The sequence below is a fragment of the Brugia malayi genome (assembly GCF_000002995.4).
Source record: "Brugia malayi strain FR3 genome assembly, contig: Bm_v4_Chr4_scaffold_001, whole genome shotgun sequence".
NCBI lineage: Eukaryota > Metazoa > Nematoda > Chromadorea > Rhabditida > Onchocercidae > Brugia > Brugia malayi.
Window position 1 is genome coordinate 2551760 of NW_025062478.1, and position 18652 is coordinate 2570411.

Sequence of the window (18652 nt, forward strand, 5' to 3'; positions counted from 1 at the left end):
AAAATAAAATAATACAAAATTTCTTTTTTCTCTTTTCTTATCAATATTTCAATTACTGTTACTTTGTGAATATTTTAAAATGTAACAATTTTTACAAAAAAAAAAAAAAAAGGAACAAAAAATTTTTTAAACAATTTTTATTTTATACGATATAAAGCAATTAGCTATGTTCTATGTTTATTGTATTCTAATTTATCAACTAAATTAGAATTGTATTTTAGATTATCAAAATTGCATACTTTTATCAACAAAATTTACAAAATGAATTTTGTTGATTTATTTTTAGAATAATTGCTAATAAAAAGTAGAAAGAGTAAAATAAATAATAACAATTAGAAAGTATAAAATTCTAAAACTTTGTTTTTTTTTTTTTTATTTTTTGTTTTATTTTTATAAAAGATTAGAATAATTTGTTGTTTGTGGAAAATTTGATTGAAATGATCTAATTATGGTACCATGTAGTAGGACAAAAAAGATTTATTATTGATGAATTCTGCATTTGATGAGATGCATTTAGTTCTGCAAGTAGTATAATTATTAAAATTATCAAAATGTGATTAAAAAAGCAAATATCATTTTGATTATTATATTTTAAACTACTAATTGTAAATTTTGGAAATTAGAAGAATGATTATATAATATCGTAAGATCTTTTTATTTATTAAATAAACGATAAATTATCAATTATATGTACAAATAAAAATATTTTTAACTGATAAAATACAAACAATCAAAGTATGATAAGAAAAATGAATAGAAAGCACATTAATTATCAGATATATCACTGTAGTAGCACTTTAAAAAAGAAAAAATAAAGTTTATCAGAATTCTTTGATTTCTGAAATTGTTTCATTATCCATTTCCTTTTTTTTTTTTTCTTTTTTAAACTAAAATGAAAATTAATGAATTCAATTATTATATGTAAAAGTTTAGAGATTTAATTCAATTTATTAAAATTTGAGAAAAAAAAAATAAAAGACATGGCAGTTAAGCATAATTATTAATAATACAATTAAAGATTTAATACAAACATTCTTTATATAAAGTATCTCGGAATAAATGATCTAATTAAAAAAAATTTTTTTTTTTGTTTGTGTGTGTGTGTGTGATCCATCATTGTCAAATATAACAATAAATATTTCAAAAATTTTGATTTGAATTAAAAATTTAGAATCAATTTTGATAGATATATATCATGAAAAGATATTAAAATTAGTAACTAATTATTATCAATAAACTAATTATTAACTGTTATCACTAACAATGTATTTGTTTATTAGATATCACAGATCAGAATAAATTCATAAATTATTTATTAATCATTTTGTTAAACAACTACGAATGCTATCATTTGCTCTGATAATACGGATGGAAATTTTTGGCTTATTGTTGCATGATTTGACTTTTTTTTCATTGCAAATTCTATTTCAATTTTAGTTGCTTCAGTAAAGAAAACATTCGAAGTGATAAATTGTTTACAATTCATTTGTTTATTTATATTTTCTGTACGATTATTCTCCATAAAATTAGTATTTATACTTTTTGCTGTTGTTATATTTGTTAAATTTAAATATTTTTCCTCGTTCTTGCTTAAATCAGATTTTCCAGCAAAACGAACACTTTGTTTACGAATAACTTTTGTTGTTACACATGAATCTGACATTATGTTTTCCGGAATGGATAAAGTTTTCTGAAATATTATCACTGATAAATGTTATATTTATAAAGAGATGAAAAAAAAAAAAAATTAAAGATTGTTAATTCAAAGAAAAAATTATTTTTTCCTCTCTTTTTTTCTGCTTTGAAATTCTAAAATTTGTTTCAATTCACAGTTCAGATAATTAATTTTTGATGTATTGTTTAAAAACAAAAAAAAAAAACAAACAAACAAACAAACAAACAAATAAAAATTTATGGTTGTTTTCAAATTAATAAGAAATAACTGAACTATAATAAATGAATCATAAATTTTTTTACGGAAAATTTCTTAAATTTTTTTTTGCGGCAAATTTCTTATATTTCTTACTTTCATCAATTAACAATTTTGACAAATATCATTTATACTTACGCTTAATTTGACGTTTTTTAAATCATCATTTTTCATTTTTAAACTTCTAAAACTACTTCGCGGTGTTTCAATGTTGCTTTTTGATAGAAAACTGGAACGAGTAGAACAAGTAGATTTTCGTCTTTGATAAAACAAATCAATTATATGATTTTCCAATCGTACTGTCTAAAAAAAAAAGTAAAATATTAGTAAAATATTAATTTTATCTTTGAATTTAAGAAAAAAAAGACTATCAATTACCTTGGCCAAGTTACTCATCAAATAAGGAGTAATTAAATTATAATAGGAATAAAAATTAAACCATAAAAATATTACTGATTGATAGAAGTAATTAAAAGTAATTAATTAAATATATTTCATTTTCATCATTGTATTCACTTCTTTTCACTTTTGATGAACTTACTTCATTTTATTTCAGTTTTTTTTTTTTTTTTTTTGAAATTACGTTTGCTTCTTTTTTTTTTTTTTCTAATTACTTTATAAAGTATTGTATTTTGGTATTTAGAACTTATACTACAGGTAAATAACTTATAAATCAATTACTAAATTCTTCAATAAAATCAATACTAATATATAAATTAAAATTTAGTGAGAAAAAAAAAAGAAATAAAAAAATACGAAAATCTTTATTAAATACATTTCCGTTGATGAAAGTGATATGAAGAAAAAAAAAACATACCTTATCAATAGATTGTGCATATTCAATCTCATTTAGTACTTCAAAATTGAAATTATCACTATCATCTAGTAAATCACGAAATAGTATCACTGTTTCATCATTCTAAAAATGAAAAACAAAGTAATTTATTTGATTAAATATATTAACCAATTAAACATTAAAAAAAACAAACTAACAAAAAAAAAAAAAAAAAAGAAAATTTAATTATCTCTAAAAAATCACTTAACTATAAATGCATTCAATTTAACATTCATTCATTTTTAACATTTCTATTCTAAATTAAATTTAATTTTCCTAATTAATTGATTCACTTTGTTTACACTTTTCAATAATTATGATAGAATTAAAAAATTTGATGTTTATATCATAAATACTGACTAATTTTATCAATCTATTAGTTCATTCATTAGCCAAATTTGAAATTCCATTTATTAATACTAAAATTACTTTGAAATTAATAAAATCAAAAATTAATATTAAATATTTTTAAGGTTTTTTTTATTCTTTTAAATAACTTACAGGTATATCATTGAAAAGAATACATAGCATTGCTAAATCATAAAGAATACGAAGTCTATTTGGATGAGTGGGTCTACGCCATATACGTCGACCCATTAGGAATATTTCCGCATATTCACGTTTAACGTCAATCCATATTCGCTTCTTCTCATCTTTATCACTAATTAACGGTGCTAATCGATAATAGCAAGTGTAAATTGCTGATGCATACCTAAAAAAAAAAAAAAAAAGAAAAAAACTTAAAATTAAAATAAAATAGAAAACTTTCAAATTAATATTAAAAATTTAAAATATAAATGTGAAAAAAAATTGAACCATGCAAGACAATAATATTTTTTGGTAATATTGTTAAGCCGTCGAAGCCATTCCATACAAATTGCTCGTTTCTCATCTGTATCATAATGATCCAAATTTCCATGTTGAAATTTAAATAAATCATTAGCTGACCAATTATTACCCTTTAAATTTTATTAATATTTAGCAAATATTAAATTAATAAAATTTGCATAAATTTGCCAGTTTTGTGAATGAAATAAATTCAATTTTAGTAATTTAGATGATTATTATGAATTATTTCAATTTTTTTTTTTTTTTTTTATTTATCATTAAACTAAATTCAAAAATTTTGTTAACTTCTGTAAATCTGATATATTCTTTCTTTTTTTTTTCTTTTTTAAATTTCCATTACTTTCTTTTTTTTTATATATAAAGGAATTGAGTAAATTGAATAATTTAAAGTAAGTAGCAGAAGTTAGAGTTGTAGTATAAATCTGTAAATGATTTAATACTGAAAAGTGTTAGTTATATTAAAACTGCAATATTATTTTAATTATTTATTAAAATTTACTTTTCGTTTCATTCGTTCTAACTCATTCGTTGCTTTTCTGTTTAATTTCGATATTAGATGTTTTATTGGTTTAGCTGAAACATATTTACTCTTTCTTCTTTTTTTCTATCAAAATTATTTGTTAATTCATTAAATAATTGATAATTTATATTTATGATTATAAAGCCAATCACTATTAAATTAAATTTATGATATTTTATATTCAATTTGTCATTATATGAAAATTTTTTTTCTTAATTTTAGTATTATTTTTAAACAAATTATAATATTAATCATACAATTATCTATTTTGATTTTTTCTAGACACTAATCCTAAATATTATATTGTTTCCTTTTTTTTTTTTTTTTCATCCTTTCTATGAATTATTTAAATATATTTCATATGAGAATGATAACTGATTAGAATTTAAAAAATAAACCTGAATCAGGTGATGATTTTATTCTTAAACGACAAATTTTTTTAGCTTCAGGTATTACACGTAGTAATGGTGTGCATAAGCATTGTTTTATTGAAATTTCATATTTCTAAAATTATAATCATACATTCTTTTATTATCTCTAATAATTTAAAATAAATATAGAAAATGAAATGACAATAATACTTCACTTATCATTTCAATTTTATCTAACATTTCAATTAATTCTTTTTTTTTATTTTTAAGAAATATCTCACACATAGTAAAATGTACAATTTTTTCAAAAAGAAAAAAATTATTTTTTGTTTAAAAGTAAAAACGAAAATATATAATAAAAGAAAAAATAAATAAACAAGTAAACAAATAAATAAATAAACTGACACGCAATCTACGGAAGCATAATCCGCATAATGTACAATGAACTTTCATCCAACCTCTAACAATTTTCTTATGAAAAGTACGAATTTTACTTGTGCGATAAGTGGAATTCATCAGTCTAAAATTTTACAATCATATTTGTGAAGAGAAAAAAAAATAAATAAACAAACAAAAACATCAATACAAGACAGAGAGAGAGAAGAAAGAGGAGAGGAAGACATAAAGTTGATAAAATATGCAATCATTTTTGATAAACTTCCTCAATATCATATTAATATTTCATGATGTGATAATTTTTCATTTTCTTTTTATAATAAATGATAAATAAATTAACAAAATATTTGATTTCAAAAAAGAAAAAATAAATAAATAAATATTTGGAAGCTTTCTTAAAATTATAAATGATAATAGTAAAAAGAGAAGTAGAAAATGGCATATGTTTGCTCCTTTGTGATTCAATCTGAATGAGTGTAACATAAATTAACTGTTTCATTTCAAATTGTACAAATTCACATAAAAATTCGCTGATTAAAAAGAGAAAAATGAATTTTATACATCTGAAATGAAATAACTCAATCAATCAATCAATCAACCAATCAATCGATCAATCGATAAACAAATCAATGAATCAATCATTTGGTTAATGAGTAGGAAAAGAATAATTAAAACTCTTTCATAAAATGTAAAATATCATTGATCACAAAATTTTGTGCATTAAATCAATCAAAAATCTATAACCTATCTTTTTTCTAAAAACAAAAAATAAAGAGAGAGAGAGAGAGAGAGAGAGAGAGAGAGAGAGAGGGAAAAGAAAAATTAATTTGTTTTCTACCAAATACACACCCAAAAATAAAAAAAAAACAAAAAAAACAAAAAATTTAATTAATGAATAAATTTAAAAAAGCGAAAAAAAAAGTAATTAAAATAATCAAATAATTTTCTGCTATTCATTTTTTTTTTTTTTTTTGTCAAACATTAATTATTCATTTAAAAGAATTAATACAGTATTATATTAATATATCAATAATTTAGATTGAATACAACTTACAATTAAGCTGTGAATTAAAATAATAATTAATTCTTTTTCATTTGAGATGAAAAGAAGAAAAAAAAAAAAAGAGGAAAAGTGTGATATTATGGGTATGGCAAAGAGATAGGGAATAGTCACAAAATGCTTATAACTAAAGTTATTCAAAAAAAAAAAAAATTAGACAAAGATTGATTGCTATTGAAGATATGAAATTATTCAATTGGATGAGTGTAGTGAAGAGGAAAAAAAAAATTGAAGAATCTTTTTTTTTTTTTTTTTTTGCATTATTTTTTACCTCAAAAAACTTTATGAAAATCATTATAGTATAACAAAAATTGAGATAGTATGTAATTAAGTTTTTTTTTTTTTTAATTTATATAATTTTTTATATAATTAAGATAATTAAACATTAAATTTATATAAATTTTTTAAAATGTATAATTAAGGTATTTATATAAATTAAGATTATTTTTTTTTTATATACACAATTAAATTTTTTTCTTGTTTTTATAATTAGGATAAATTAAGCATTTTTGTTAATTTTTTTTATAATTAAGATAATTAAGCACTAAATTTGTATAATTTTCTTTAAATATATAATTAAGCTATTTGTACAAAATTAAGATAATTTTTTGTACACATAATTAAGCTTTTTTTTACTTTATAATTAAAATAAATTAAGCATTTTTATTTATTTATTTTTCATAATTAAGATAATTAAGCATTAAATTTTATATAACTAAAATAATAAAGCATTGAATGTGCTAAAAGATACATGTGATAAACTTTTTTTTTTCTTTTTCGAAAAATTTAATAATAAAGTGATAATAATTCTTTATGATATATTTCTTCCACTTTTTTTTCGTTTTTTCTTTGCATTCTTTAAATAAATGATAGAATTTTGAAATTTGAAGAAAAAATTAGCTTTAGAATTATAAATAGTAAATAGACAATGTAAATAAAAGACAAAATGTAGTGATGTTATCAGTTTTAATTACGATAATAATGATAAGTAGATTAATAAATAAGAGAATGGCAAGTTAAGTAGGATTATAAATTCATTAAAAATATAATAATTCATTGAAGAATTAATTAAAATTATAAAATCTACTTCATATTATTTCATATTAATATTCAATTGCTTACCACTCGAAATTTTGAAGAATTCATTGAATTTAGATCGAATTGAATGATCATTGATTTTAGAAAAATAAAATACAAAAATTTTATCATTAAATTAGCTAAGCACACAGAGATCAATCAATAATTTCACCAATGATACTACAATTATCTGTTGAAATATTTCTTATAATGGTGAAAGAGAAAAAGTTTAAAAAAATCAAACAGCATTTTGTTATCGAATTAATTTAGATCAAATTTTTTCCCAAATTTAATCAACGATCTAAACTTAGCAAATGCAGTAATCAATGATCTATTTGACAATTATAATACGAAATGATCTGTTTAGTAACCATAATATAAAATGATCTGTCTGATAATCAAAAGACAAAATGATCTGTCTGATATGAAACTATGGAATGATTTGTCTGATAATCATAATACGAAATGATCCATCTGATAATCACAATATAAAATGATTAGTCTGATAAGCACAATAAGAAGTGATCTGTCCGATAATCATAAGACAAAATGATCTGTCTGATAATCATAATATAAAATGATCAATCTGATAACCATGATACAAAATATGATCTGTCTGATAATCAAAATATGAAATGATTTGCCTAATAATCATAATACGAAATGATTTGTTCAATGTTCTAGCAAAATATCTAACAACGATATTATCAGTAATATATACTAAATAAAAAAGTATATCGATTGATTTCGATTGATCAATTATGAATGTATAATTTAGTGAAGCATAATCAGTACTTTACTAAAGACTAAGATAAAACAATAAGATTGCAAGGAAATTTAAGAAAATAGAAATTGCTGAACTATGAATCCATGAAGGATAACAACTTACCTCTTTCTCTCTCTCTCTCTCTCTGTCTTTCCCTCTCCCTTCCCCTCTCTCTTTTTTTCCTTCTTCAAATTTCTCTTTAAAAAAAAAAAAAAAAAAAAAAAAAAAACAAGCATTAAAGTAGTGAAGTTTAGCTTAGGATGAATTCTAAAAATTACTTAATCCTCAATCATCATTGAGAATAGAACTGATAAAATATGACACTGTTAAGTGAGATCAAATTTAATCGTACAACAAATTTCATCTCAACTAAATTTTTAACTTTTATGACGTCAATGGATGTGATTGAATTGATAAGTTGAAGAAAAGTGAGAGAGAGAGAGAGAGGGAGAGAGAGAGAGAAAAAAAGCAAGGAAAAGGGAAAAAATTAAAACAAATATTTTCTTTTCGTTTATTCTAAATTTAACTGAAACAATATGGCTAATACTTTTGGTTACCTACGAGAAAAATATTATTACAATGTAATTTTAACTAAGAAAAATTTTCTCTTTCATTTTTCATTGCTTTTTTTTTTCATTTTTTCTCTCTCTCTCTCTTTCTCTCTTTATCTTTTTATTATAGCATCATATAAACACATTTGAAAAATGGATTGGCTTTGGTTATTTCAAGTACTAACTATTTAGTTCAAAAAAAAAACAAAAAAAAAAAAAATATTTTCATTTCAAGAAACACTCTTTTTAAAAAATATTACTTCAAAAAAAAAAAAAAAAAATACGACTTGAAAAATAATCACATCAAAAAATTGCAATTTATAAAATTATCATTTTAGATTCTGTTCTTAAATATTTCAAAATTACCTCCTTAGTTTAATAATTAATTTTTATTTATTTTTATTTGAGAGTATTATGAATTTTTTTTTGGTATAAATTATAAAGGACATAAAATGTGTCATTAAATCAATGAATCAATTATTAAATTTTTTTTAAGCCAGAAAAAGAAAAATGAAGATTAATTAGTCATCAATAGATAACAAAATTTTAAACTTGAGAAAAGAAAATCTATAATGGAACTCCGCAATTTAAGCATTCTATTAGAGCTCCAAAACTGGATCCGGAAAATGTACCTACAAATTCAATCATTTCCGTTATTTTACACCAATATTGTCATACCGGAATATCGGAATGTTAGAATTTAAAAACGTTAATTGTCCGTGAAATACCACGCATGCATCGCAATTCCTTTTTTTCTTTCTATAAATTGCGTGATATGCCCAGAGGTTGGGTAATTGTTGGGTTTCATTCTAGTTGTGATCGGTTAGTCTGATTTGGTATTTTGTTGGGTGAAAATTGTTATAAATACAGTCATCGTTTGTATACAAATCTTTGAAACTTCAAGAATATTGATAAGGTGATACTGATAAATGCTGATTGTTATTGATAATTATTTGACTTTTTGAGGTCAAATACTTTTGATTATATTCCAAAAAGACATAATTACTGAATGTTGACCAATTATAAAATTTAAGTTATGCATTCTTCTAGTTCTGATTAAATTAGTTAGAGTTAAACTGAATTTTTTCTCCGATAAATACTGTCTCACAAATTGCAATCAAACTGATATGAGAACTGTATTAGTACGTCTGTAGTTACACCCTTGATTACGTACCTTAAAAAAAAAATCTTAATTTTGGCTTATTATTAGAAAAATGTTAGTTTTACTATATTACTATTACTGCATTATTATTGTTATTATTATTATTATTACTTTATTACATTACCATTATTATTATTATTTAATATTGTCACATTATTATTATCACTATTATTATTATGATTATCGTTATTATTATTATATTATCACTATTATTATTGTTACTATTACTACGTTGTTGTTGTTATTATTAGTACTAAAAATATATCCGCTGCATGTGAAAGCATAAGAATGAATGTTAGATGGTAGTGAAAAAAAGAAATAAAATGAAATTTTCTATGTCAAAAGTTATACAACAAATAATATCGACTATATGACTTTTTTTTAAATCAGTTTTTTTTTTTTTTTTTTCAGAAATTTAGTCAACTATGGAGGGTATGCCACGTGTACCGATGCTTACGCCAGATTTAAAATTTTGTTTGGCATCATTACCAACCAATTTTTCATCGCAAATTAAAGAAGTTAGTTTTTTTTTTTTTAAATAATTTATTATAATTCTGATTACTGTGATAAGGTTACTCTGTCATAATTTTGAGCAGTTTCAATAATTTTTTTTTTATCCTAGCCTGTTTAGTTGATTCATATTAATTTTTCTTTGTTAATATATTTTCTTTTTATCTTGGGGTAGGCTGGCTGATTCATTCCAATTCTTTTAAATGAATTTTTTTTTTTCTTTTTCTTTTTTTATATACGGTTAGTAAAAAATTAGTACAAACAAAAATTTTAGCATTTGCGGTTGATATGTATGTGCATTTAATCAAATTTAATTGTTGTGTTATTCTGAACATAATGTACATTTTGATATAATCATTCATTTCAGTATATCCTATTGCACTATCAAGATGATCCAATGAAGTATGAAAGTGCTATTGGTGAAATTGAAAATATGCGTTCGGTACCTTTTCCATTCTTTTAATTGTTCAACATCTTTTTGTAGTTTCTAGTTTTTTTTAGCAATAATATCAATATTAATTTAGATAATTTTCATAGAAGTAGTGCCAGTAGCAAACTGAATTCAAATATTCCTACATAAAATTAGTTTACTACTGGTATTATTAATTTTGAGAAAATATGAATTGGCGAAGATATATTTTCAGTTAATAAATTGTTGTGCATTAGACTATAATATTCTAGAAATTGAGTCGACTTTTGCCTGATTTGGAAACGTTGAGCATATTGAAACGATATTACGCGCAGTTATGCTTGATGAAAAATAGATTTCCAATGGAAAAAGGTGATACTATCAATGTGGCATTTTCCTGGTATCATTTTCTCATTTTCTTATCCTTTGTTTACAAAGTTTAAAATTATGATTTGTGATATTATGATGAATAAAGATAATAATAGAAATGGTTTTCTCAGATGACTATTAGTATTAGTACTACTTTTACTGCGATTATTTAATAAAGAACTATGTAGTTCTGTTCCAAAATATATTAATAAAATATAATAAATTAATCCAGGTCTTAATGTTAGAAGTAGTGCTAGTTCCATATATTTTGTGAATGGATACGGAGGTAAACAAAAATATGAATTTTAGGATGGATAAGAATAGTGATACATCAAATGCAGTTGTATTTGAAGATATTAATTATGAGCTTGCATGTATAATGTACAATATTGGTGCTGTACATGCAGCAATTGCTGCTAATGAAACACGCACTGATTTAGACGTTAGTCTCTTGTTTGTTTTTTTTTCGTTTTTTCTTTTTTTTTATCTGTTAAAAAAGCAAAAAGAAAAAAGAAAACAAAAAAACTCTGTCTTGCAGCATTTATTTGAATTCTTTGATAATAAATTTCTTTCAGTCAATTAAAAACGCTTTTACACATTTTCAATGCGCGGCATATCCTTTCGAACAAATACGAGATTCGATGAATGCTGTGAAGTATTCTGCTGTCGATTTTGATCCTTCTATTCTAACATTTTATATCACTATACTATTGGTATTCTCTTTTGTTTTTACATTCTTTTTTTTTCACCTCTTTCATCAGATGATACAATCATCTAGAATTTTATTATTTTTCACTGGTATTGAATGACTATTTATATTAATTTCATAGGCGCAAGCACAAGAATGCTTACTGGAAAAAAGTATCATTGATCATCGCAAAAATACAGTGATAGCAAAGTTAGCAATTCATCTAAGGGATGTATATATGCAATGTCGTGAACATTTTGATTTCACTGGCTTAAATGATGTCCTCTCTTCGAGATGCAAGGTAAATTTTTTCCACAATTAGTGATGTCCTCTCTCGATCTTCGAGATAAGTAAGATAAGAAAACTTTTAGTGTTGTAATATCAGCTAGAATGTTGCAGGAATGGTTAAGAACATGCACTGTAAAATCAGAAATGTATGGAGCGATAGCAATGCTTCATCTTGGCTTGCAAGCAGAAGAAGATAACAAAATGGGTTTTAGGTTCTAATTTTTGTAGAATAACTATTTTAATATAGCAATTATGTTTTTGATTTACCAATGCTCGATTTAATTTTAACGATTATTTGTTGCAGAGTTTCTTATTTTGACTTTGCTTTGGAACATGTAACTGCAGCTATGAAACAGGTTGAGAAGGATAAGCGAGAAAGTTTGAAGGAAGCTGTCATTTTTTTGAATGATGTTATTCTTGGAAAGTTCGTTTTCTTTCATTCATTTGATTTAGACATCCATTAAATCATCATTAGCTATCATTAATAGGTGTTATTATTTTTTTAAAAAATTATTTTTCCTATAAACAATCTTGATTGTGTCGTAAGGAATTTGATGCTAATCGCCGTAAAATGGATTGAACAGAGAATCCTTTTTCATGAAAGACTTAAACTTTTAAAGTAATTATGAAATGCGTTATTTGAATATAAGAGATCGGTGATAAGAATGGAACGAAACAGTAGTTTATATAATTGTATTTAGACAGCGAAATGCTAAGAAAGAAAACGACTTTATTTATCATGATCGAATGCCGAAATCAGAAGAATTGGCTGTTATAGAGGTACAAATTTATTGGTGTGCATTTATTGGTGTATATTGGCTTATTGGTGTATACAAATTTATTGGTGTATATTGGCTTAATATTTTATTCAGATATGGCAATAATTTTAAAGAAATGTTTCAATAGTCTGTAAATATGATAATATAGCACAATCAAGTTTGGATAGATGATTTGCTGTTTGCTGTTGTTTACCTTTTGTAATACAGTGTAAGACATGCATTTTTGCACTTTAGGAAAATTTTTGTAATAGGAATGAACCAGTAGGAAAGTTCAGTGCAATAACGAGAAAAATTTTAATTGCTGGTTTTATGAAATTTTTTTAGCTAATTTTTTTTTTATGCTGAATTATGTTATACAGGGTGTTAATATGGTAAAAGCAGTTGGATTTGATCCAACCGATAAATCAGTCTCTGGTCCTGATCTCTTTGCTGCATTGCTACCAGGCAATGTGCTCAAATCACTTTCTGTTTATAGTGAAGAAAAAGCAAAATTCAAACGTGCGCTATTAGAAGAAATTGAAGAAAAAGATAAGGAATTAGAGTAAGTGTATTCTAATAAGTTGCTTATTATATTTGTGATTTTGAAAAGTTGCTTATTGTAATTTTAATTTTCATAATTTACCATCTTTACATTTACAGTTTGGTTTTTCATTCATAGTTTTTTACATTCGCTTCAGTAATCGGCTAAGCATTATCATTTAGTTTCTTATTGAATGCTACTTCGAAATACCGATCCTATAATGCAAAAAATTTTGTATTTCATCCTCGTGAAAAGCATATGTTGTCACTCGAATATATTATAGATGAATATGTTTTATACTTTCTAGGCACTCCAATAATGTCACTTTTTTTTTCAGAGACTATATTAAATCTTTGCAACTTGAAGAAATTAATTTTAATGATGGGTCAGGAATGGAGGAACTTCCAGAAATGTTATTAGAAAGAAGTGCTGCATTCAACTCACAACCGGATGCTTTTCCTGAATTATTGGACAAATTACATCGTACTTTTTTTTGTTCATCCAGCAGCACAATAATTACTGATAGATAATTGAATATTAGATTTTTATCAGTAGAGAATAAAACATTTCAGGAGTTGGAGATTGTGCGATAGAAGCAGACCATAAAATTTGCAATCTTCATAATAGATTAGATGCTATTAACTCTCTTCAACTGGTTACTTTTGAAATATTGTAAAGTAGATATCTGACTATCTAGTTAAATGTTAAACAATGTTACGGTATCTCAGATTAAACCAAATACTGGTTGTAACATTGTTTATCATTTAAACCTATCGAATCGTCTTTTAAAACTAAAGCAGTTAATTGTTTAATGTATGTATATTTGACATTGCATATCATTGTAGAGAGCTGACGAAGGATTTAGTGCTATCATGAAAGAACTTAATCGTGTCAACGATCATCATATGAAAGCGCGGTAAATGTAGTTGCAAAATTCGAAATTTGAACTGATTTCAATTAAGATTTCTAAGTTTAATATGATTTAAAGGGCAAACAATGCGGAGCTACAACGTGCATTAGCTGCTCATTCAGAAAGTCTAAAAATTTTGGCAATGCCATTGAATGAATTACGTAAACGACTAACAGATAATAGTGAAACAAAACCAGGTATATCTTTTATTTATTTATTTATTTTTTCAATCACACGAAGATAAAATCATTATTTGCAGCAGATAGCACAGAGGGATTACTACTGAAGAAGATGCTGGATAAGGCAAATGAAATGAGCACTCAGAGACGTACTTTACTTTCGAAATTAAATGAAGATTTACAAAATGATGATATTACAGCAAAATGTTTGACAGAGAAGAATGAAGATAATTGGGTTAGTTGACCTGATAATAGTTCATTTATTGAGAAGTATGATAAATGTAAGTATGGGTGAAGAAAAAAAAAGATGACTTGCAGGGATTGTATGAAAATGAACTTAAAAAGCATGAGGAAACTGCTACACTGATTCGTATGAATCTTGCTGCACAAAATAATATACTTGCTGCATTGACTGATGCGAATGCTAGTTTTGGTGATTATCGTAAAAAGATTATCGATGTAAATAAAAAGTAAGTTCTTTTTTTGGTAAGTTTTTTCTTAAATGAATATCTGAAATTTTGATATTATAGCTTCTCTGGCAATCGATATTTCATCATTGATTGTTATTGATGTTCTGATAATGTCTTTTTTCATATCACTGAGGCATATAATTATCATTGCAGTCGTATGGATCAGGTACTTGCTCTTACTGCAGCTTATGATGTGTATGTTGATGTTTCACAGAAGACAGAAGAAGGCTTAAAATTCTATTCAACTTTATTCTCAATGATAAAAGGTTTAGGAAATGCTGTTGAAGCAATCGAAACTGCTTGTGAGTTTTGTTTCAACTAATTTTAATTAGGATGAAAAAATGGATTTTAAAAAAAAAAAAGGAAAAACTTTGTTTAAAATTTGATGAAACTTTGAAATCTAGCGTGAATTTACATACTTTGTTATAGTTGAAGAGGAAAAGAAAGAGAAAGAGAAAGAAATGCTGAGAGGATTGGAAGAGCATGCAAATGGTATGAAGTGGATTACTTCCGCACAAAATATCAAGAAGGACACAGATCATATTTCAGTAGGCTCCGAAAACGTCAGCAGTGATAATAAGCTAGAAATGGGTTTGTCGTTTTCATTTTCACTTTTTTTCGAAGAAATATACAGAGATTTCAAATTCTATTGAGAGAGAATAATTTAAAGATCAGAAAATTTTTAAAGGAAAGAGAAAGGAGAAAACTTTGACTTATTAGTTGTTTTGTCTTTTTTTTTGCTTTGAAAATTAACAATTAATTTCAGGTTTTAAAAGACTAAGACTGAAAGACTGTTTGGAATACTATCGCAATAATATTGCTAAAGATGTCCATCATGGCACACAACAATCTCATCCCGTTGATATCTTATCATCTGTATCACACAGAGATGAGATACAATCTAATCATCAGACCATGCCTACCTCTGATACTGCTCATCATTCCCAGTATCAGAGTTCAGCATCGTTGCATTCTCAATTTGCAACAATGTCTAATTCATCAATACCAAATACTTCATTAAGCAGTACCGCAAAGATGATTCCGCAACCATATATATTTTCTAATAATGTGGCATTATCACAAGCATCAAAGCCACTATTAAATCCTCAATTACAACCTATGGTGTCGTTAACACCGCAACACACCGTAACGTCACCGTATCATTTTTCCGCAGATCAGCGTACTTTCACTATTCAAAATCCTAATGCTATAAATGCAACATTACCAGTTGCTAATACCCAACAGGTGAACACTTCAGTTCTTCAACCACCGACCTCTGTCATTCATGGCATTTCTGAACCAATTTTGACTGCAGTTACAACAGTTAAAGGATCATCAATGACAGCACTGAAAAATGTTGTTACTTCCTCCACTACGTTGTCCACGTCAACTGCTTTGAATTATACGCCTAACATTTCTTGTGCATCGAATCCAGCACTATTGGAGAAGCCAGCTTTAAGATCAGATGCAGCATTGAATACGATAGCACCGGTTAAGATCGAGAAACCAATTGACAGAACTGTGTTACATTCTCAAGTATATGCTTCTCCATTTGCCTCAAATAAGCTAAATTCCACTTTTGCTCGAAATACGATACCAACTGCTGGCGTATCGACACTAGTCAAACCAGAAGTTTTTCCTGCTCATCACTTCACTGTTAGTTTTTTTATTTATTATTATTATTATATGCTAATTTTTATTTCCATTAATATTTTCTCTTAATAAAGGATTGTATTTGGGTTTGAAATTTATCGCATTCTTTCTTTTTTTCAGTATCCCCAAGATGCCACATTCTATACAGGAATATCACCGTGGCATCAACCTCTCAGAAACATTAATGATTTAAGTGGACGGGCAGTTGTTGAGAGTACAGTGAGTTTTTTTTTTTTTTTATCTCATATTTAGCATCACTTCGCAGAATTTGTTGAAATAAAAAAAAATCGTATGTTATGATAAATGGTAATTGTTTCGAAATTGTCTAAAATATTTAATATTCTTGTTATGTTCTAGAAAGTGGTTTCCGTTTCACCGCCAACTACGAGTTTACAATCATTTATTCCAAATAATCAAGCTACACCGACAAGAAGTACTGCAGTTATGGTAAGCATTTTATCATTTAAATTTTCACTAACCAATTTATTATTATTAAGTTAGATTGTTGTAGAAAAGTTGAAAATATTATTTGTTCAAGAATGATGATAATTGCCCTAAATGGAATAAAAGTGCTATCTTATTTAAACAATCCATTTTATTTGCAGGATATAATGAATACTCCATTAGATGTAATGTTACCAGCACCTTTGGTTCCCACTCATCTAATTAGTGAAGTTGAGAGAAACAATTCAAACATTCGAATGGTTCATCCAGTGTCATCCATTGAGGCAACAAGTATTCATTTCTTTTTCTTTTATAGCTGCAAAGTTATATTATGGTCATAATTTTTTTGCCTGTTTGCCTAGAGAGAGGGGAAAAAAGCAGAATATTGTATATAAATTAATGGGGCAAGGATAGAAGGATAAATTGATGAGAATTGTCCTTTTTTCGATCTAAAATCCCGGAATTTTCCTACTAAAACAATGTTACGAGAGTTCTTCAATCGAATTAAGAACTATGTTGGAACTGTAATTAGTAGGAAACAAATATAAGCATATTTCTTGTTTCCATTTATGCTTTTAAAAAAAAAAAAATTGAAGGAATAGAAGAAATAAACTTGGTGCAGACGCCACAACTGTCGGAAAGCGGGGGATCAACGCCAGTTAGCTCCATTGTTGTGCAGACACCACGACCTGCAGCTGCAGTAGCACCAATCATGCAAACTGATTGCAATACCACATCATCATATGACTCCACACTTTCAATCACAAATGTTACCTCAATGAGTTATTCTGCGCCATTGCCTCAGCCAAAGACAATGGTTCCATTTGCTTTTAGCTTAACTTTTTTTGATTAGAATAATGCATAAAAATCAACAATTTTATAAAGTAATTAATTTACATATAAAGTTGGTAACGAATTTAATCGAAGTAGACTAACCAATTTGCATTAGATAAGAAAAATCTTGCTAATCAAATAACTGTATGACAGGCTTTTTTTCTTTTTCTTTTTTTTTAAACGAAATTTCTCAAAATTGAATTAAAAGAAAATTACTTTAGCCATCACATATTTCGTCATGTACAAAAAAGGAAAATGGTGCCGATAATGAAGGATGTAGTAGTAGTGTAAAGGAAGTGATGAATCCTCAAACATTCACTATTGGTATGTTTGTATGCTGTTTTTTTTGATTCGTAGCATAGGATTTTGCATACGTTATAGATTTAATCGCGATTTTAATAATTTCAAACTATTATCCTTCAAGTAAAAAATCCAGGAAATACTGATCCAATCCGCTTGGAAAAACGTCATATGCGAGAACAATTCAAAACAGAAGGAATTGATGCGCAATTGCCACCTTTGGATCCTACAGATCCCATAAACTGCATAGATGCCCATTACTGGCTGAATAAATCATAATTTCATAATTTCCAGTTGTTTGCTTGCGAAATGACTGATTCTAAAGAAATGGCATTGGTGTTTTAATAGTGTTAAGTAATTTTTATTTATCCTCTATCTTGTATTATAGCTCATTTTACATTTTATTACACATCTCTGCTATCTAGCTACAATGTAACCTTTTTCCTTTTTTGAGATAAGATAGCTAAATATATTTTGATACAGCAAATTTTTGCAATTTCCCATCATCAGCTCGTGTACAGCGGACTGCTTCGACCAAAACCAACTAGATTTGTGACACTACTCAATGATAAATAATTTACTTTAGGGAAAGTAATAAGCAATACTAAACAGGATAGCATTTCTCATCCGAGTATATCTTTTCTCCTTTTCTTAGCAACTTATTTAATCCCCCATATTACTTTTCGATTTATTTTTTAATTCACGTTTTGCGTATTCCCATTACTTTTCTGCTGTGATATCTGTACACACAATTTTGTCCCGTGAGATGTATGCATAATTCT

General features: G+C 25.7%; 2 protein-coding genes across 2 annotated transcripts; one reads left to right on the forward strand and one right to left on the reverse strand.

Annotated features, from left to right (window-relative positions):
- Nucleotides 1-1327: 1327 nt before the first annotated feature.
- Nucleotides 1328-4958, reverse strand: Bm13619 (Uncharacterized protein; the record flags this gene model as incomplete). The annotated part of the gene is made up of 8 exons (XM_043081396.1): nt 1328-1690; nt 2069-2233; nt 2748-2849; nt 3267-3477; nt 3582-3724; nt 4114-4187; nt 4533-4638; nt 4911-4958. The coding sequence occupies 8 exons, from the start codon at nt 4956-4958 to the stop codon at nt 1328-1330; spliced, it is 1212 nt and encodes a 403-aa protein (XP_042937330.1).
- A 4984-nt stretch (nt 4959-9942) lies between these two features.
- On the forward strand, nt 9943-18149 carry Bma-ego-2 (uncharacterized protein; the record flags this gene model as incomplete). Its single annotated transcript, XM_043081397.1, has 25 exons — nt 9943-10035; nt 10395-10469; nt 10709-10836; nt 11115-11247; nt 11381-11518; nt 11636-11794; nt 11893-11993; nt 12086-12205; nt 12483-12561; nt 12920-13101; nt 13418-13563; nt 13653-13735; nt 13926-13996; nt 14069-14187; nt 14250-14404; nt 14488-14639; nt 14793-14941; nt 15069-15230; nt 15406-16295; nt 16413-16511; nt 16650-16739; nt 16898-17027; nt 17333-17553; nt 17792-17894; nt 18007-18149. 25 exons carry the CDS (start codon nt 9943-9945, stop codon nt 18147-18149), a joined length of 3921 nt encoding a protein of 1306 aa, XP_042937331.1.
- Between the last annotated feature and the right edge of the window lie 503 nt (nt 18150-18652).